The sequence below is a fragment of the Coenobita brevimanus genome, chromosome 100, assembly GCF_032717465.1.
Source record: "Coenobita brevimanus isolate Jiangsu-jjx chromosome 100, ASM3271746v2, whole genome shotgun sequence".
Lineage (NCBI taxonomy): Eukaryota > Metazoa > Arthropoda > Malacostraca > Decapoda > Coenobitidae > Coenobita > Coenobita brevimanus.
Window position 1 is genome coordinate 62,505,983 of NC_137053.1, and position 22,255 is coordinate 62,528,237.

At 42.4% G+C, this 22,255-nt stretch overlaps 1 protein-coding gene across 1 annotated transcript in view; it reads right to left on the reverse strand.

Annotated features, from left to right (window-relative positions):
• Positions 1 to 15,382: 15,382 nt before the first annotated feature.
• Positions 15,383 to 22,255, reverse strand: part of LOC145414568 (uncharacterized) — a 62,028-nt gene continuing 55,155 nt past the window's right edge. Inside the window, exons 10-12 of the mRNA XM_080284086.1 lie at positions 21,355 to 21,387; positions 20,420 to 20,901; positions 15,383 to 17,090 (exon numbers count right to left, since the gene is read on the reverse strand). Coding sequence (XP_080140212.1) covers positions 15,797 to 17,090; positions 20,420 to 20,901; positions 21,355 to 21,387 — 1,809 coding nt within the window. The 3' untranslated portion in view covers positions 15,383 to 15,796. The remainder of the gene's footprint in view (positions 17,091 to 20,419; positions 20,902 to 21,354; positions 21,388 to 22,255) is intronic.

Consider the following 22,255-nt stretch of genomic DNA (forward strand, 5'->3'; position numbering starts at 1 on the left):
CCCCCCCTGGGGACTCCGAGGCTGGGTGAATTGACGCCATTTTTGGTGAATTTTGAATAGGAAGTGTAGTGTGTACTGTGCATGTAGTTTGGTGAAGATAGTTAGAGAAATTTGTACTGGAGAGCATGCTGGCCTACTCTCTGTGTAACTGAGACACTGAAAAAGTTCAGCAAAGGGGGATGGTCAGGAGCTAGTCCTGAGGGCTGATGAAACGGGAGCTCCAGCACTCCCTGTCATCAGCTTTCCATCCACCTCGGGAGTACTGCCCTGCTCGACTGGTGCTACAGTCTACTCCACACATTGATCGTGTCACTCGACACAGGGTTTGGGTCCTTGTCATAAATGAATGCAATGTCTTTGTTCATTACAGTAAGGAATTCCTTCAAGGTTTTAATGCTGAGAACATGAAGGTACCCATCCTTGCCACTGTCCTGTGCCTCTGCCGTCCATTCCCTGAGCTCAGTAAGCCTCTCTGTGGACAGCTGCTCAGTGTGGCAACCCAGGACCTCTTGCACATCTTCGTCGTTGACCTCCTCAAATCCTGCCTTGTGTGAGAGGTCAAGGATATCTCGATGGATGTTCTTGACTGCCGGGAACCCTGTGAAAGGGTGTTCATACTCTAGCCACACTTTGCATCAGAAGGCACTGAGAGTGCATGGCGGCACCTCATTTCACATTGCCGTTATATTGTCCATGGCATGCTTGATGTTGAACGTCCTCCAGAAGCACCACACCGCATCTCTCTCCCCAGTCATTTGCTCTCACCATCTGCTTCGTAGTATGGTGGAGGTAATATGCCTTAGAGGTTGCAGTGACACCCTGATCCACTGGCTGGAGCAGTGATGTGTTGGGGGGCAGGTGCACCACTCCGATGTTACCCACCCAATCCTCCATGCCCTCAGGGTGGCTTGGAGTGTTGTCAACGAGCAGGAAGAGATGGTTGGCAAGGTTGCTTCTGCTGGCATAATAATGCTGGCAGTGACAGGTATCCTGCCATGTATGACCAGCAGAGTGCAGAGATCAGCCAGGCCCTAGGGTTACTCTTCCAAATAACCCAAAGTTCTCCTTTATAAACCCTGCCAGTGCTTGTGGGTTCTTTCAATGGTACACTAGGAGCAGCATGAGCTTCAGGTCCTCCTTTGCTTTGGCACCAAGGAGGAGGGTGAGGCAATCCCTGGCTACCTTTTTTTTTTTTTTTTTTTTTTTATGCGAGGAAGAAGGAACCAAAGGCCATGAGCCTGCAGTAACAGTTCCTTCCAAGAGAAAAACAAAATACAATAGAGAGCCAAATTCAAGATCCGATCATTTTGAGATGCTTGGACACACTGCGTTTGAAAGACTGGAGATCATAGGCAGCAGGAAATACAGACAGGGAGACAGTTCCAGAGCTGACCTGTTGCATAAATGAAAGACTGGGAGTAACAGTTAACTCTTGCATTAGAGAGTTGGACAGAAAAGGGATGAGAGTTTGCTGCCAGACGGGTGCTACACGCCCGTCGTAGAGGTGGAGGAATGCAAGCATGTAGTTCTTCCCGGCTGATATTTCTTCCTTGATATCCACTTCCAAAACAGGCCTGCTTTGTCAAACTTCAAGACCTGCATTGGAGAGTATCCCCCTTCCCATATAATTGCCTTCAGCTATGCAAGAAGGCTTCAGTTGCCACATGGTTTGCACGATCAGCCTTGCAATACATGGTCATATGTTTAAGGCCAGCACGGGCCTTAAACCACTCAAACCAACCCATGCTGGCTGTGAATCCCTCCTTGGCCTCCATGCCTTCTTTATCATTGAGATCCTTCCACAGATTGAGAACAAAATGCGTTGAAGAAGCTGCATTGTTTCTTTAAGGTCATTAGCCCCAGGTAGTACTGGATCTTTGAAGCAAAAGAGAGAGAGAGAATGCAAAGGAAATGGCCAAACCTTGTAGGTCCGAGACCAAAGACAATGTAACTTACAGTAGTTTGTTACGATGTATTGAGAAATACATGCAGTTGATATATGAAGAAGCTGTTCATACAGAACAAACATGAAAATGTCCCAAGAATAATTAAAGCAGCTCATAAAGTAGGAGGTAGGAATCCTTAAAACAGTAAAAGCAAACTTTCAGATAATGCAAAGGAAGGTCCCCAAAACAGAACATATGAGATCATAAGGATAAGGTGAGATCACACTGAAGCAGTTGCTCTAAAGAAAACTGTCAGCAAAAAGAAAACTGGAGACATCCAAAAGTTTTACATGAGCAAAATTTAAATGATAAGGAGTGGAGCAAGTCTGAAGGCAACCAAATGAAAGTTAGGTACAGTCAGTCCTCAGCATTTAGGAGTTGGTTATCCACAGCAATTCCCATGAGTACAGTACTGGTACCTGATTCAGCTATTCATGATGCTAGGCAGCCTTCCAGATTGTTCCAGTGCTGTGTGTGCTAAGGCTAAGACAGTAAAGAATCAAGCACCCTTTTCCATGAAGTACCGTACCATTGTTGTCAGGGCTGGGTTTGCATCCCCACTGCCACCACCACCATCACCATCAAATATCGGAGCTTGGTGAAGGTAGCAACACCAACATATGTTTACAATGATTCACCCTGTAGTGAGTTCAGCCCAGTGAATTCAGGCCATTGCAGTTTTTGGTAAATGTGGCCCTCCTTTATGATAGGAGTACCTATTTGCAACTAGATCTGTATGGGTCATTACCTAAAGCCTGTTATACTGTAAGTAGTTTATATTTGGTGTTTCAAGGTGTCAAGTTTGTCTCTGCTCTGAGCCAATCACCCTTCAGCCTCTAACATTCACAGCAGAAAACCTGCCGCACATACCATATATTTTCTTTTGAAGTGCAAATATTAATTTAAGAAGGCAAGTTACACTGAAAATACAGTACTGTATATATTCATCCTGTTGAATTTAGCCAAGAATATTATTGAGTGAATTCATGAGACCAAGCTCATTGAGAGACAAAAGCACCAAATACATACACTGTACTGCACAGAAATGATTATTTGCCAAAATTTAGTTTTGCTTAGGATCCCCACCCCTCAGACACATCAACAGCAATCCTAAGTGATAAAGAGCTAATTTACTTCTTTTTCATTTAAAATAAAGTTCAGGTAAATAGATTAGCTGTATAATGTCAGATTGTTACCATTATTTAATGTCATCTTCTTTTGTCTGTTGAGAGTAAGTATATTACATCACCTGACAGTATTTTAGGGAACCACAAGGGATAAAAAAAAAAAAAAAAAACTACCAGTATGTAGTTATACTAAATTGCAACTGCAGGGACTGTCGGGAAGGGGATGCTAATTGTTTGTGGATTTTGGACAATTACAGCAGGGTTTGTAATGTATCTCTTGCAGATATTGAGGGCAGACTATACCTATACAGAGGAACCTAATGTTTACTGTAAGACACTAACTGAGAAGGAATAATCAGTTGAAATGATGTGATCATGCTAATAGAAGAATATTATTTAAAACATTACTGTACAGTATTAATATCATGCCTGGAGAGTCAGTTTAGGTTAGGGAAGTGGTGAACATAGTTCCCTTTGTATACACAACAATGCACAGTATCTGAAATAAACAGGGAAATAATTGAAGTACATTTTTTTTTTTTCCCCAGGATTCAATTCGGTACCCTTATTAGGTGTGTATGGCTGGCCCTGGAAGGGTGTTCTGATACCCTTCACACTGCCATTGTGGCAAGGATGGGTGAAATAGGAGGAGAGGAGAGAATATGCAAAAGAATGATGAAGATGACGGAAGATGTAGGCAGCAATACATCAAGAGAGTGGATGATGGTCGCCACCACATACCACCTTGTTGCAGAGGTTGAACAGGAAGAGAGGAGAGAATATGTAGAAGAATGATAAAGGTGACGGAAGATGTTGACAGCACTACATCAAGTGGGTGGTTGATGGTCACCACCACATACCACCTTGTTGCAGAGGTTGAATTATAAGGTGAGGTTAAGTACCATTTGCCTTTCAAAAGGTGACTGCTGCATGTTCATAGGGTATGAACTAAGGTCCTGGATGGTGATTTGAACAGATATGTGGAGGAAAAGGCTTGAGGGATGAGGGGATACATGGAGGGGCTGTGAAATGAGGAATGTACTGTAGAGGGGGAATGAGAGGTTTATCTGAGTTTGGGAAGGCTTGGGGTATGGTAGTTTGTATTTCATTTAAGAAAAGAGAGTAGGTTAGTAACATGTATCTGGTGATTTTTTTTTTTTTTTTTTTTTTAATAGGTACAAATTGGTTAGGGGTTCAAAAGTCATTGTAGATGAGAAGTATGTATAGCAGCACAGATGTTTGTGTTAACTGCTGTATTTCATTTAATTTCATTTTATAAAGACTCCAACATGCTTGCGTGTGTCAGCCTAGGTCACTAAATGGTGGCTTTCCATGCTACTCAATCTCCGACAGCCTCCCTATTCAATCCCTTATCCCTGAGGTCACTCTCTAGGACCTTGTCCCAGGTCTTTTTCGGTCTGACTCTCACAACCCTGCGCCAAACATTCACACATCTCACTTTCTACACCCAAATGTCATCCCCCATCCTCTCCACATGCACAAATCATCTCAATCTCAGTTTACTGTGTTGCTGGTAAAACCTTAGGGGAAGAAAATGGCTTACATTTATTTACCTAGGAGAAGAGTATGGAAGCTGGACAACCAGGCAGTAAAGAAAGCTTTCTGTGCTGAGGTGTGGAGGGGTGGAGAGACAAAAGACCATGACTAGGGTTGTAAATGAGCAGTTTCATGATGTGGAAGAGGATCTGAAATTAATTATCTATCCTGTGGCTAGACAAGAGGCCCACCAAGGCATAAAGTAAATTGGTGGTAGAATGAGGAGGTTGATGCAGTGATAAGAAATAAGAAAGACATTTGTAGAGAATGAAAAAAGGTGGGGATAATGAGGAGCATTTTGCAGCTAAATGTACTTTTATAAGATCAGTGTACAGAACAGAGACATAGGGTCAGGACTCCATACAAAAAGGTGTTGATAGCAGGAATGAAGTGTTACATTGAGAATAGTTAAGCAGATGATGGGAGGAATTAAGAGGTATTGTTGATAATCAGTGTGTAAGAATGATTGCTGATAGGTTAATAATTAATCACTGTCCAAGAGATTAAGGATTCATGGAGAGAAGATGACAGTTGTCTGCTGAATGTAGAATCTGTCTGCAGCGTGGGTAATCTTAGGATTGCTGAGCCAGGGTTAGGTCACCAGCCACCGAAAGATTTAGGTAATTGATAAGATAAAAAAGGTAAATCTGGGGATGTCTGGTGTGGTAGCCAGAATGTTGAATGCATCTGAGGATGTAGGAATAAGATCAGTAATTCTATCTATCTGTCTACAGCCAGACACCATAATCACTTAAGGGGTGGTCGTTTGTCTTTGAGTTAGTTGTTTTATGGGGCAGGGCACTAACCTCCGCCAACTCACTTGCCGACACATAGGGAACACGTATGGGTTAGTTATATGGTTACCACCCAGCAGTGTAAATGACTTCCTGGCTTACAGGAACCATTTGGCTTGTCACTCAATGTAAAGCCATGTGGAAAGGAAAGAAGAGTAATAAAAGTGACTGGAATGATGGTAGAAATAGGAAGAGAGAGAGGGCAGGTACACAAAAAGAGCGATAAAGGTGAAGGAAGAAGTAGGCAGTGCTACAAGATTAGTAATTGATTAGGTAAATGCTGTTATCAGTGGGTGCTCTATTACTAAAGTAAATGGAGAGGGTGATTGTGAACATATATATGAGTAAGCACCCAGTACTGCACGTTCTTCACCAAGGTAAATACTGTACATGTATAGGGACCTGAAGCTATTAGATCAGTTAGGTTATGAAAATCATGGAGAGAGAGTGTTGAAGTGTATGATGAGGAGAGTGCATATTAATGAGATGCAGCTTGAATTCATGCGTAGCAGAGGAACCAATGATGCAATATTCATTGTTTGACACCTTCAGGAGAACTTCTTGGATAAGGAAAGTGAGCTGTACAGCACTTTATTGATCAGGAGAAAGCTCTCAGTTGGGTACCTAAGAGCAGTAGGTATTGAGGAAGGTGGGTGTTGAGTGGATTGTCATTGATGGCAGTGTACATTGACATAAGTACTCAGATAAGAGTGAATGGTGGCCTGAGTCATGAACTTTCAGTGAATGTTTAAGTTCCAGTGACTGTTGATTCAGTGAATGATAGGGAGACTATAGAGAGTTGTTGGAAGTAGTTGTTTCTTAACTCCGGTCAGCCTGACGAAACAACCCTGTCAACTGCAGATAAGTGACCGACCCTGTGGGGTGTCCCATAGATTCCCTACACTATTGATGTCTGTGCCATAGTGTAGCATGTGTTCTGTACTGCTTCATTGTGTGTTGTGTTGTGTGGGCCTGTTCTACAAGCAGGGTATCTCTCATTTGTGATTCCACCCAACCCAAATCTAAGCTGATTCCCTGGGAGGGCTGGGTGGTGATGTGATCTTAAGCCTTGCTAAGTGAATATGATCTCAATTTAAGGATACCTCTGATGGGTGGACATCAGGAGGGGGGTCTTGTAGTATAGTATTCTGATGGAAAGTTGTAATGTCCTGCACATAAAATATGTTTTTTTAAAAGGATGTTGAAGAGGATCTGGTAATGTTTGTATGATTATTGTTTTATGTGTCCATAGTTATGTTGTGTGGCTCAGGTGACAGATGTGTATTAGCACAGGCTGCTAGTTTCAAGGTATTCTCTAAAAGGGAAATACAGGACATTACTGACCTAATGTACAGTTCTATTTGTAGAGTAGGGAGATCATCTTTTTTTTACCTAAGTCAGTCCTATTAAGTCTCTTAATTGTATTTATTGGGGGTTGCATCTCCTCTTTGTATTTTTTATGTAACCTAGCAATTGAAGTTGTGTCCAGTGTCCTATGCCACACCAAGGATCATTGTGGAACGGGAATGTGGCACAGGTGCACCATTAAGTGTGATGTTGGAAGTGTAGGCTGTATGTTTGTAACCATTGGTGGCGATGAGTGTGATAGAACTGGCTTCAGTCATCAGCCTGTTGTCCTCAACTCTTGCCTGATGTGTATAATCTTGCTACAGTTAGCAGGCTGTCTGTGATGTGGTGTGTGGTTGTTATGGTAACATTATCTGCATGTGAGGTTTCTGAAATGGAGAGATGGAATTGAGTCAGAGGGATGGAGTGAACGTGGATAAAATTAAAACGATAATTATGTGAATGTATGATGGCAGTGTGGTAGCCAGAAGTTTGTGGCCATATGCATTGCATCAGATGGATATCAGAAGAAATTCAGTCTTACGTAATGTTTGGAACAAATAGGCATCAGCACATTGAAGGCACAGTGTTCTGTGGTCAACTGCAGGATGTAGCTAGTAGACTTTGAGTGTGCTGTGTGTTTAGGGGTGAACATACAGAGAGATGTCAAGATAGACATGACAGCAGGTTTAAACTGGTAGGAGAAGTTCTGTTATCGGGGTGATTTGATTCATTATCTAGGGTTAGGAGTGGATGGAAGAAGTTTAGGGAACTTACCTCTCTTTACAGTACGGTATATGGAAGGTACTTTCACATAAGGAAAACTGTATGGAACACGAAAAGTGTGCTAATTTTTTATACTGTTAGAGGAAATTTGGAGTAAAGGCGAAGGAAGTGCCTAGGTTTGAGAGTACATAGATGAGGATCACCATTATTTGTGTAATGCATTCCTAAATGTTAGAGCTGCAAAAGACAAAAACAGTGAATCATCAGCAGAGAGATAGGTTGGGAACTAAAGCCATTAATGATGTGTGGTGTAAGGGAAGATGAGGTGGTATGAATATGTGCATGTGAAAGGATCTTGGAGTGTGAATGTGGGAGGTAGGGCACAAAGAGGTAGACCAAAGAAGACGGGATTGGATCCTATAAAATGACCTCTTAATTAAGGGATTGAAGAGAGAGGCTTTCAGAGATCATTTAGCATGTGGAGCTTCCGTCAAGTGAAGAGGACTTAATTTCCTGGTGTGACTATGTTTTTCAGTACTGCCAACCATATTTTTACCAAAGTTTGTTGTTGTTGATTTATGTTGATATTGCTGTTTAAAGAGTGGAGGATATCACATGCTTAAATAGTCCAGCAGTCTTCAACCCCACCAGAAATGGGGAAGGCTTTGATGGTCAGTAAAGATTTTGGGTTAAAACATTGCAAAATGTAATTAATGACATTTAAAAATCCAAAACATAGAAAATGGAAAATCTTGAGACAAGTTTGAAAACTTGGAGGTGTAAGAAACTACCCGAAAAAAAAAAAAAAAAATGTGAACCAACTTTCCAGGCTTCAGAATTGTGTAAGATATGTAACAAAATTAAATTTTTGTTGTATGTAAATGAAACAAAAAATGAAGAAAATTATGAAAGCTAACTTAACCCAAAAAGATACAGTCTTTGAACCAAACCTCAGCGTCCTTCTTACCAAACTTTTGCATCCTTACAGTCCTCCTCCTCATCTGCAATGCCTTGCTTCCTTCTGGGGATTTCCGAACAGGGGATGACCGTGACAGAAATGCCTCCAGGCTACCTTAGGCTGAAACAGTCCTAACCTACGGTATGTAAAATTTGACTGATTATTTTGGGGTATTAAACAAACCAAAAATGTGGAGCACTGTAGACAGAAAGGTATGGAGTAGATGAGATATTGTTAGCTGAAGTAAAGAGTATGAACAAAGATGCAGAGTCAGAAGTGTTTGAGGAAAAGGAGCTTAGTTCCTTGATATTAATGTTGGACTGAAACAAGGGTGTGTCATGACACCACAGCTGTTGTGTTCACTGTAGCTATAGGGTATTAGGGTGTTGTTATAAAAGTAGTTAGAGGTCAGGCAGAGGATCCTGGAGTGATTTTAGTGAAAAAGGTTAGAGTTTAAAATTTGCCTGTACTGTTGTTTACTGATGATACTCTTCTGCTAAGTGAAGATGCATGGGAGTTGCAAGGGTTGGTGAAAAAGTTTCGAAGGTTGTGTGTGTGTGTGTGTGTGAGAGAGAGAGAGAGAAAGTTAATGTTTAAGAGTAACGTTACAGTTTTTAAGAGAAATAGCCTACATCATAGAGTGCAGAGTGAGGTTGAATGGTTGGGAAATGGAGAATGTGAGTACCTTCAGCTACAGTATATATTTAGGCTGTGGGATATGCAAGGATGGAGGTTTAGAAAGTGAATTACTTGAAACAATACAGCAGGGAGGGAAGTTTGTGGGCACATTGAGGGCAGTGGTAAGGAATGGGAAGTTAGTTTGTAAGTAAAAAGAATGTCTTTGCATGACAGTATTGTGATCCCTGCTTGACAGTATTGTGATCCCTGCTGTAGCATTATGGAAATGAAGCTTGGGATCTGTTGGAAGGACAAATGAAGAGTGAGAGGAGTAGAGAGGAGCATGTGGATTTAAGGAGCACTGCAGTTTTGCTGTGGATGTGCTGGAAAGAGAAGTAGCTACCCTGAGATGTTTTTACCAAGGGGAGAGAATGGATGAGAGTTTGACTAAGAGTGTACAGGTGGGGAGGGGGGAGACTGGGGATGGGATGGAAATGAGATGGATAGGTGCTGTATGTGAATGAGGTGCTATGACTTGGAGGAAGGGCAACCTGATGGCAGAGGAGGAGGAGTACATGGAGATGATTCTGCCCCCCCCCCCTACAGGATTAACACATTAGGTGTATAATGTAGATAGACAAACAAACCAGACTTAATTACCCAACCTTCACATCCTTTGAACCTACCTTGGACATTCTTTTAACTTGACTCTGGCATTCTTTAGACCCAACTTTAGCATATTTCAGAGTGTACTTATATTTTTTAGTTGTACATATGTCATTTGCATTTACGATTATGATTATCATTTAAAATATATACAGTATGTTTAATTGTGCATTAATTTAACCCCTCATGCTGTATTCCTCCAGTTTTGGCAATTTTAAGTTATTGGACCATTGGGGTATATGGCATCTCAGAAACCTTGTACAACTTATATCTGTTACTAATCAACACTTCTGAAACAGTGAGTGTACAAATGAAGGCCTCTCTCACTAGTATACTGCCTCACTCTTCTTCTCCTCTTCCTTCTTTCTCATTGGTCTGCTCTCTCTTCCATACCACATAAGGTTTGCCTTAATACAGGTAATTGTCCAAAACAAATGATGCGCCTGTGGATTAGGGTGTAGGACTGGTTAGGTTAAGTGTTTGCCAGTACAGTCTAGAAAAGAGCCATCCAAAACCTTACCCAACTTTAACATTTTAACATACCTAAGCTGGAGATTTGCTCATTGGCTCTCACTGTTTGTGGTTGTCTGTTGTGGTGATGGAGTGATGATTCATAGAGGGCCATTCTGAGCATGGACCTGCTCCCCTTTAGCCCCTGCTTCTGGTCCCCTACCTTTACTGTGGTCTGGAGTCAAGAGGATCATTACTGTCTGTGTGGAGGAAAATAGTAGCCATGAACTGGCCAACATACGAGTGAGAACTGGAGTCAGCTTCCAATTGCCAACTGCTCAGGACGATGATGTGGTGGCATTCATTGTCAGTTATGTAGATGGGATGCCTGCTTTTAACAACCTGAGAACTCTCACTAGTGCAAGAGTTACCATGCCTATGGAAGAGTTGACCATCTGGGGACAGTGGATAGTCACCTGTAGGAGAACCATTCCTAGACATGGACTGCCCATCTCTTACAGATGAATTGGCCATGTCACTTTTGGATTTGGCTGTGGAGGAATTGTGGGCCTGCCTTCATTCCCTGGGTAGGGATTTTGCCAGTGCTTTGGAGGCTTATCATCATTCTGCAAGTGTTCTGTGGATGACTGGCAGAAAATTTAATGACTTTGGGGTTAATATATCTGCTTTGCAGGCCCTTTCCCCACATGGTCACCACTGAACATGTGATTTGTCCAGTCTTTCCCAACACCTTTTTTGTGTTGTGATGCTACAGTTGTCATCTGTTCGGTCACTCCCATGCCATGTGCAAGAACAAGGTCTAGTGCTTGATGGAGTGGAATCCACCCATAACATTCTTCTGAGTGTGGTCTGCACTAAACCTCCCAGCCTTCCTACTTAGTTATGCTTATATATATTCTCCTCATAGAATTAGATATCATAGTGATTGTCTTCTGTAACAATTTTGAGAGGACCATTAGGTCTGTTGCTGTTTGCTTCCCTCTGTACTATGTTATCTATGTAGTTGTGTGTGGGGTGGGGGGGCTTAAGGTTTTCTCCAAGCTGTGTCTAGTTTATGGACAGGAAGGAGCTGTATATAATTTCAAGTGATTTTTAAGTTTTAATTACCATACTTGAAAGTTCTCTTCCTGTGGATATTGGAGGAAGTGTATTTAATGTATTTGTCCTTGCAGGGCCAGATTAAGGCATAGGCCAGGTAGCCTAGGCCTGTTATCAAAGGGGAAATACTTTTTAGGGTGTATTTTGTTAGTTTTGTTATATATAGGTACTAAAAAATTGTATTGGGAAAGGAGACACTTCTGTTCTGCTTCACAGTAAAAAAAAAAAAGCATTGCAAAAAGCACGGACATCACCTCTTCCATTCAGATAATCATTTATTTAGGCGCATTTATTTCCCAGTGTGTTAAATGATAGTTATTGCACGATAGCATCACTGATGGAAAAGTGAATTTGTGGGAAGTTTGGGTTGCAGATTTACTGGTAGTCATAGCCCTTCTTTTTTGACTTTTGCATTCTTTCTTCCCTCGGTATTTGTTTTGCCTCTTCTGCTTTCCTCATTTCTTCTTTCTCATATCTTCATCTTTTCTGTTTTACTCCCTCTTCTCTTCTAGCCCCCCTTCACCATCGTCTCTTTTCTTTCCCACTTCTCATGTCTTTTGCCTCCCTTTATACTTGTACCTGCCTCTTCTCTTCTTCTGTCTCCCTCTCTCGTCTCATTTCTTCCTTTTCCCTCTTTTACTGTCCTCATCTCTTCTACCATCCATCACTCTTCTGTACCTCCCTTCTCTTCTGCTTCCATCTTTTCTACTGCCCTCTTCTCTTTTCCTCTTCCTTATCAACCTTCCTGTTCCACCTTCCTCGTGTCTACCTCCTTTCTCTTCTGCCTCCCTTGTCTCCTTTTAACTCCCTTTTTTCTCCTCATCCTTAGTTCCGAAGTCATCACTGTTACATACGGTTTCTAGTGGCAGGGACTTCACTCTCCTTGCAGAGCAAGTGAGACAGTCTTAAGGGTGTTGGATGATTGATGTCTTCTAGTTAGGGGTCTATTGTTTAGCATTTTTATTTCAGCCAGCAGTCGCCATTTTAGTTCATCCTTGTTATTTATTTATTTTTATTATTTTGAAGAGAAATTCACTGCAGCATGAAGTTCCTGTTACTGCAAGAAAGTTAAGGTACACACATTCCAGTTATACCAGTTGCCTTCCCATAGGAAGCCAATACCGTTCCCTTAACTCGGCTAGGGTGTCTGCTGCTCCATCACGTACCTTTATGTACCCTGCCTCCAAAAGTTTAGTTGTTGTGAAGAATTAACACATGGAGTTTTGTGTTGACTTCTATATTGGTGTATAGTAACCTCCCTCATCAACGTATTACCTTAGGGTTAGACTCAAGAAATATTAGTAGCCACAGAAAATAAACCGTGATTTAGTATATACTTGTTACTGTGTGAGAAATTTGTACAAGTAGTTGTCTGGGTAGTAACCGCTGTTGACCCATATCAGCTGCTTACTTGATTTGCTGTGGGTTTTGTTGCTTTGATGAATTTAATACATGTACATTGATGGTCATGGACTATTTACAATTTTTGTTAAAAGATAATACACTTCAAGCTGTGAAGAGATCAGGTTCTGGTTCCCTTGGTTCTGCAACAGTGATGGTAGAACTAACACTTGAGTAGCTACATGTTGATTGTGGAGAAATGGACAAATGGAGAGATTGGAGAATGAGTGATTGTCTGGGTGTATATTGAGTGAGTGGATGGAGAGGAGTGTGAATAAGGATGATGTGAGTTGGAGGGAGGGCAGCCTGATGGAGGAGGACAGGGTGACATGATGGTGATATGTTTGTGGCCACCACCACTGGGATTAAGGTATCTGGCTTCAGGTACAGGTATAGATTACTGGTGTCACTCCTTTGGTTGGCATAACCATGAGGGTACATTAAACCAAATATTATCTTTCTTGAGTAAATGACTTGCCATACCCATTAAAAGAAGTCTGCAGGATTGGCTTGTGAGCACTTCCTGAAAGTAATGTTGAAAAGCTAACTCATGCCATTTACTCAACAACTTACTCTGTACATGTAACTACAGGACTTTTATTGTTGTTTACCAGTTGAAGACCTAGTTATTTGACCACATTTATGCACTGTCAGTGGGGATGGTATACAGCATATCCCTGTGAGTATTTTACCAGATGAGTTCTTACAGTGGGGCTGGTGGTTCTAACAAGGGAAAAGTGTAACCCTTCATATAGGCTTCCCTTGCTTTTGTTGCACTAGAGTACTTTGATCCTTAGCAAACGGATAGCTCAAGCTATAGCATCATATCCCTGGGTTAAGGCATTGCAGTAAAAGCCAGTCACATATTGTACTACCCCCACTGAGGTGTGGGGACCTGAGGCTAGGCCTATGTAGTCTATTAGCTATGTTTTACAGTAGATAACCACTTAGGGATCAAATCTTTGCAAGGCTGTCACTTCAACTGAAATGTTCAAACCACTAGACCGCCAGGCACACAAAACACATGTATGTACGTTATATTTCACTCTTGTCAGTTACTGGAGGTAACTTGCAGGTAATCACTGGATTCCTTCCACTCCTTTCCAGTGTGTACCTCCTCTAGCTTTTGTTCAAGAATGGAAGAAGTTATTTTACCATCTTGGTTCTCTGAATCTTGTTCAGCAGTTTTATGTCTTCATTCTGATGACATATTATGTTTTATGTATCAAAGTGAAGGCATTTATGCAAAACTGCTGAACAAAACACAGGTAACCAAGTTATGCCAAGATGATAAATTCTTCCATTCATGAACAATAGCTAGAGTAGGTACACACTGGAAAGGAGTGGAAGGAATCCAGTGATTACCTGCAAGTTACCTCCAGTAACTGACAAGAGAGTGAAATATAATGTACATACATGTGTTTTGTGTGCCTGGCGGTCTAGTGGTTTGAACATTTTAGTTGAAGTGACAGCCTTGCAAAAATCTGATCCCTAAGAGACTGGTTATCTACTGTAAAACATAGCTAAAAGACTATGCAGGCCTAGCCTCAGGTCCCCACACCTCAGTGGGGGTAGTACAATATGGGACTGGCTTTTACTGCAATGCCTTAACCCAGGGATATGATGCTATAGCTTGAGCTATCCGTTTGCTAAGGATCAAAGTACTCTAGTGCAACAAAAGCAAGGGAAGCCTATATGAAGGGTTACACTTTTCCCTTGTTAGAACCACCAGCCCCACTGTAAGAACTCATCTGGTAATATACTCACAGGGATTATGTTGTATACCATCCCCACTGATAGTGCATAAATGTGGTCAAATAACTAGGTCTTCAACTGGTAAACAACAATAAAAGTCCTGTAGTTACATGTACAGAGTAAGTTGTTGAGTAAATGGCATGAGTTAGCTTTTCAACATTACTTTCAGGAAGTGCTCACATGCCAATCCTGCAGACTTCTTTTAATGGGTATGGCAAGTCATTTACTCAAGAAAGATAATATTCGGTTTAATGTACCCTCATGGTTATGCCAACCAAAGGAGTGACACCAGTAATCTATACCTGTACCTGAAGCCAGATACCTTAATCCCAGTGGTGGTGGCCACAAACATATCGCCATCATGTCACCCTGTCCTCCTCCATCAGGCTGCCCTTCCTCCAACTCAAATCGTCCTTATTCACACTCCTCTCCATCCACTCACTGAATGTACACCCAGACAATCACTCATTCTCCCATCTCTCCATGTATCCATTTCTCCACAGTCAAAATGTAGCTACTCAAGTGTTATACCATCACTGCTGCTGAACCAAGGGAACCAGAACCAGATCTCTTCACAGCTTGAAATGTATTATCTTTTAACAAAAATTGTAAACAGTCCATGACCATCAATGTACAGGTACTAAATTCATCAAAGCAACTAAACCCACAGAGAATCAACCAAGTAGCTGATACAGTTAAAAGCAATTACTACCCAGAAAAGTACTGATACGGATTTCTCACATTATAATAACTATATCCTATACTATATCACAAAAGTTCAATTAAAAGTCTTTGGCCATACGCATGATGTGACTAACCTTTAGACAATACAAGAAATCAAGAACTCAAGTTCTTTTTACCCTCCCATCCTTTCTTATTCAAACTTAATGTTAAATCAGTGGATGAATACCACACTCAAATAATAACAAACTCATGTATTTAGAAACAGTTTAACAAATGTCAGTGTCAGTCTGCATCAGATCACTTCAGTCGAGTCCATATTAATTTTCTCTACAAAATACTTTAGGAAAAACAATGAATATCTACAAAATGTTAAATAAAAGGACAATGGAGTTGTGGCCCAGGACCACCATACTGTACAGGTATAGTACAAAACTTGTGTTACAATCCACAGCCTGATCATTATGAAAGACACGTTGACAGCAGCTAACCCTTGGGGCTCAGCTGCAGTCTTGTGGGCCGCCGCCCTGCACCCCCTTCCTGTCCCCTGCCTCCCTGCAGGTGCCTCGGCAACAGCATGGTGCATGGGCACCTGGCACCAGCACCTGCCAACCCCACCTGAGGTTTCACATGACTCAGGCATGACTAGAGTCAGCGTGGGTCATCCTTCTTGTCTGGGGGCCGTGGGTGAGCTGGTGAGGACCCGCGTATGGAAGGGATGAGGGGTGGGGGTAGGCCAGGGCCCAGCGGCGGCGGTGGTGGCTGAGGGTGACCTGCTGCCCCTGGGTGGGAGGGGCCATGGAGGGAGCCCAGGCCAGGTGGGTGTAAGCCAGGGGGTGCAGGAGGACCAGGTCCCAGGGTGGGACCTCCTTTCAGTAAAGAAGATGCCATGTGGGAGACCGCAGGATGAGGAGGAAGTAATGCCGATGAAGGAGGATAAAGGCCAGTTGGAAGTCCTGCTGCAGCAGCCAAATGACTGCGCTCAAACAACTCTCTCTGTGCAGCAGCCTGCTGCTGTTGGTGCTGGTGGTCTCTGTAGCGCTCACTTAGAATTAGTGAAGATAATGGGTCATCTCTGGCTAAGCTCATCCTTGGGTCACGTAATGGGTCTCTCAACAAAGCTTCCCTAGCTGCTAGATCGTGGGCTCGAGCTACAGACATCTGTTCTTGTGCTGAACGATATGGATCACGGAAGGGATCTGGCCAAGGTCCTAAATGTGGGGGCCCTCCACTAGGATATGAGCCCAGAAGTCGGGCACGATCCAATGCTGAACTAGCTGCTGTAGTGGTGGCCATGGTTACTGGTAATGAATGTGAGGACAACATCCCAACCGAGGCTGGAGGTGGTGGCAAAACAGGTGGAGGAACACCATGTGCTAAGTGCCTTGGGGCCTCCTTGCCACCAACAATCATAACTTCGTCTTTACTGCCCTCCATTTTAACTCGTGAATCTAATGTTCGGGAGCCTGGTCTTGATCCTGGTTGAGAGTCTGGGCGTCCCTCAGCTTTTGTGCTAGATGACGGTAGTGCACTTGATGGTAGCTGGTTGGCAGACTGTAATGATGATGATAATGATGGATGAGGAGGTGGCGGGTCTTTGTGATCAGGGCGAAGTGGAGACCGCGAAGTGTCCCGGCGTGGCACCGTGCGGTCATGACTAGCTTCCAAGGCACGAGCTGCCCGGTCCTTGTCAAGTTCGGCGCGTCGCTCGCGTTCTCTTTCTCTTTCCTCTCGTTCTCTTCTTTCTTCACGTTCCCTCCGTTCCCTTTCTTCTCGCTCTCTCTTTTCCCTCTCCCTTTCTTCTCGTTCTCGTCGCTCTCTCTCTTCACGTTCTCTACTTTGTCTCTCTTCTTCACGTCGTTCTCTCTCATACAGTGTCGTATCAGGCTTCACAGGCCAGGGTCCAGCAGCTGGTCCATGTCCATAGGGTGTTGGGGCTCGCAACCTAAGGGTTGATATCTCAGTTTAGAAAAGGACCTGTGGCAAGCATTCATTTGCCCCATATGGGCAAAACATCTAAAATTGTCCAAAGGAGATTTTCTGCCTGCGAGTGACTTTACACTCCCTCTTTTGTCTTCATTCTTTCCTCTTTACTTATGGGTGACTGTACACTGAGTGACAAGCCAAATGGTGTCCTGTACACCAGGAAACCATTTACAATGCTGGGTGGTAACCATATAACCAAATTATGGCACCTGGTGGTTTAGTGGGTTATTGTGGCGCTCCAATCAGATTGAGCCGGTGCAGGTTTATATCCAAGAGATGGTTGGGGTTATTGCTCACATAATACCATTCAGGGATGAGTGAGGCTGGTCACGCTCATCTTAAATGTCAGAACCAACATGCCTAGCCCCCGGCTTCTACACTCCTCATGGGGCAAGGTAGGATTGGATGATGGATGGAGGGATATATATATATATATATATATATATATATATATATATACACACACATATGAATAACCATCTAATCCTGTGTTGCCCCATGAGGAGCATAAAAGCCTGGGGCTAGGCAAGCTGGTCCTGACATTTAAGATGAGAGTGACCAGCCTCATTCATCCCTGAATGGCATTATGTGAGCAATAAGCCCTAACCATCCCTTGGATATAGACCAACACAGCCTTAATCTGGATGGAATCCCATAATTACACACTAAACCACCCGGCGCCATAGTTTGGTTATATGGTTACCACCCAGCGTAGTAAATGATTTCCTGCTGTACTGGAAACCATTTGGCTTGTCACTCAGTGTAGAGTCACCCATAGACACTAGACAGAAGGAAAAGGAAAGAAAGAATGGAAAGGACATAAGAGGAAGGGAGGGAAGGGCAGCCACCGAAGAGCAGCACTACACTAAGTGGATGGTGTATATCTATATGCACATGTACATTTTCATATTGTTAGATATATATGCACACACACACATATATATATATATATATATATAGATAGATAGATAGATATACAAAAAATATCCCAACAATATGAAAATATACGTACAACCAACTAAAAGCTGACAATTTATAAATCAAAATGGAACAAGATTCCTCTCCTGAACTAATTATATACTACATACTATGTAATTACACAGAAAATACAGCAAATGGAAATGTTGGGTGGGAGAGAGACAGACTCTAGAGCTTGATTTCTTTATTTTCTGTAATGTTTTGGCATACACAGAACCCTACTTGGAGTTTGAACAAAAAAGATTGAGCTGAGACTATCCATGGAAATTCCCCCCCCCCCCCACACACACACACACACACCATTCCCAGCTTGTTGCAGCCTGATGGCTATCTCTAGCAAAATTCTGTCGTCCTACACCACCCATTAGTGCTTTCTTTGCTGTACATCTACACAGGCTGAAAATTCAACCCTATGATTCATTACATTTATTACACATATGTGAGCTGCTTACAGCATTTTTCACACATGTTTATTCAGATCTTTCTCAATGATTGCAGCATATTCCCACTTGGGCATATGATTGTGCTGATCTTTGTGTAACATGAGGGAATTAGATATTCTGTGACACAATATATATACCTTGTCCATTCCTCCTGTTTCCCCTGTGTACAATTTAGAGCATCCACTGCATGGTATGCTGTATACTACACTATTCTCATTTTAACTTCATTAATCTTGTTTTGACTTTCTCCTATTTTACATCCTGAAGATGCTGTGATTTTAAGACCTGCTTTCTTTAAGTACTTGTTGATGGCCAAAGCTTTGACTGAGTTGGGGACAGATACACATCTTTTACTATAAGGCTAGCTAAGCCTAACACTTTACCTGGGTACCATAAGTGGTGCGCATCTAAGAAATTCAGTGGATTTGAACAAGAAGCTTTAAGGACATGGGCAAACTTTGAGGTATAGTCACTCTTCACCAACGTACTGATAGAGGGAGGTATGCAGACAGTACAAAGTGCAGTGGATGACATCAAATATGAGGAGCTAACATTACCAAGATCTGACTACATCAAACTAATATCAATGTGTGTTAAATTCAGATAATTTACTTTCAGTGGAGAAGAATAAAGGCAACACAAGGGTCTAAGCCATGGGCTCGCCTCCTGCCATCATGACTTGCTGACTAAGAAAATCATAGGTGGGGAGTGCAACTTAGTACAGATATGTGGACGATGTCTTTGTGCCTAAGACTTTAATATTTTATATAAACTGAGAATATTAAACAAGAACGATGACAAAGTTTACACCAGAGGATAAAAAACTCTCATTCTTAGATACTATAATATGGATAACACAATGGAGCTATTCACTCTGTGTACTGTAAACCAACCAACAAAAATTATTTTATCCACTATCTGCACAAAATGAAAGGACCAAGTCTGGAGTTGGTACTGTATAGGATTTTTTCTAGGGGCATCCAGAACTTGCACTAATGAGTTCATGGAGGATGACATTTGATACACATTAGAAGCCTCTGAGAAGGTGTGCTATCTGTTAGGTATACTGTTGAAACTAAAAATACAAGCAATCGATGTCATTCAAAAGAAAAGAGATAATGCCAATATTCAATCAAACGATGACAGTAAAAGATGTGTATCTGTCCCTGTCAAAGCTTCGGGTATCAACAAGCACTTACAGAAAGCAGGCCTTAGAATTGCAGCATCCTAAGGATGTAAAATAGGAGAAAGTCAAAACAAAAGATAAAGTATGTAAAAATGACAACAGTGTACAGCATGCTACGCAGCAGATGCTCTAAATCGTACACAGGGGAAACAGGAGGAGGAATGGATACAAGGATAGCAAAACACAAACCATATATATGGTGTCACAGAATATCTAATTCCCTTATGTTATACACATAGATCAGAACAATCATTTGCCCAAGTGGGAAGAAGCTGCAATCATTGAGAAAGATCTGAATAATCATACAAGAAAAATGTTTTAAGCAGCTGACATTTGTGTAATAAATGTAATGAACCATAGGGTCAAATTATCAACCTCTGTAGGTATACAGCAAGGGTAGCACTTACGTCAATCAGGGGTGGGGTAGGTCAACAGAATTTTCGTAGAGGTAGCCAACCAGGCTGTGACATGAGTAAGGGGAGAGAATTTCCATGGGTATTAATGTCTCAGCTCTAGCACTTCTTGCTCAAACTCTGAAGATGGGTTCTGTGTAATTGTGAAACACTGGAGAAAATAAATCCAACCTGTAACCTCTCTGTTTCCCATCCAACATTTCAATATGTCATGGTGGATTACCTACTGTTCAAGCAGTAAAGATTACTGAATGGCAATAATGTGTACCTCCATGCATCATGTGGGGTGGGCTGAGGCACAGTAAGGCCCGGTGGTAGAGTCTCTCGGGAGAACATGGAGCCTGGTGGGGGTCCTGGTATTGAAGTTGGAGTGATACCACTGTGATGGTAGGCTGCTGCTGCCACTGCTGCTGCTGCAGAGGGTGGGCCTGGAGCTCCTCCCCCTGGGTACCTAGTGCTACTTAGGCCAGGAACTGAGGGTGTGAGGTGAGGGTGGCTCAGGAGGGGAGAGTCATAACGGTGGGAGGGGCCTGCCCCACTCAATATAGAGGGACCAAGGTCTGGAGGTCGAGGTAAAGTAGGGAATATCGGTGCACCAGGAGCACCAGCCCCTAGACTAGCACCAGAAGGTGGTCGTAGAAGGTCTGGCCCACCCAGCTTGGCATTAGGCTTCTCTGGCGTCTGTTTCTGCTGGTGGTAATAGATCTCCCAGGCAATACGCACATGCATGGCATTCCAACGACCCGTTTTCTAAAAATCCATAAACAAATGTTAGAAGAGTTCACAAATCTTACAGGAGTTTGGAAATATTACACTACATATACAATCAAACAAAGAACTAACCATATACAAGTATCACATGAATAAAAACATACAGGTAAAATCTGGCATTAATACTTTATATATATGCTAAAAACAAAATAAGTAATAGTTATGACATCTTATCAGAAACTATTATAGTACAGTACTGTATATCACAAAATGCATGCTAGAGAGGGACACACTGTGACAGAACTAATATAACTGGGTAGTTCCACTGCCCAGTTATACAAATGTCCCTCAAACTCCCACCCTATCCCCTGAATGGAGGGTGGACTGCACGAAAAGGGCAACTTCAGCCTGCAGTCTGCCGGGTTCAATGTTCAGCTGGGCCTGGAACAGCAACAAAACAATGTTTACCCTCTACTTAAGGTCTAAACATACCACTGGTTTGCGCTGACTTGGTTCTCCACCAATCTGGAACAAAAATGTTTGTATGAGGCACATTTATGGTGGGGGGGGGAGGGGGATGATAATAACAACAATGTGGATATGGTCATGCCTGAGATGGAGAAGGAATTCAGGGGCTCGAATGTTGAGTGTGTGTGGTCCATTTTCATGGGGCATGTTGTTGATTATAAAATACTGTGTGTTTGCCTGGAGAGGTATTAACAGTAATGAGAACATGTTAACACTAAATCAGGGCTTCCCAACTTGGGGCTATACTGGGACAGGGGAAGGATATCAAAAATTCTGAAGTATGGCTATGCACACAAACTACAGCTTGCCACTAATTTGTACACAAAATTTACAAAAGTTTCAGTGATAATAAAACACAGACTACCTGCTAGAATGGCTTGGTTCCATCTCATCATCCTAATGATACCTCCTTTTTCCACCTAAGGATGGAGCAAAAGTTTTGAAAAGGAAAGAGGGCACAGTAGAGGAAGAATTGACAGCATGCCTTGTGAAATGGGCCAGACATTAATTCACACACTGTTCATGTGCCGGAAGTCCTGACTCCTCACAGGCCTAAATGCCCCCCCTCCCCCCCTTTAATGTTTCACATAATGGACCCGATCTAGACAAATTTGCTATCAACATAAAAATGGTCACCAAACTCCTTGTGCTCCCTCATACAATCCAACCATCTCAATCCCCAGTTTCAACTTCCCTATCTCAGTTTCATACTCATCACATATATCCACATACAACACCCCCCAACCTTCACACTCATACACCATGTCTGCTGAGATTAATTCATGGCCCTTCTGCCCTACTGTCAACAGGCTTCCTTAATCCGTGTCTTTCATAAATTACATTATTCCTCAATAATTAAATTTCC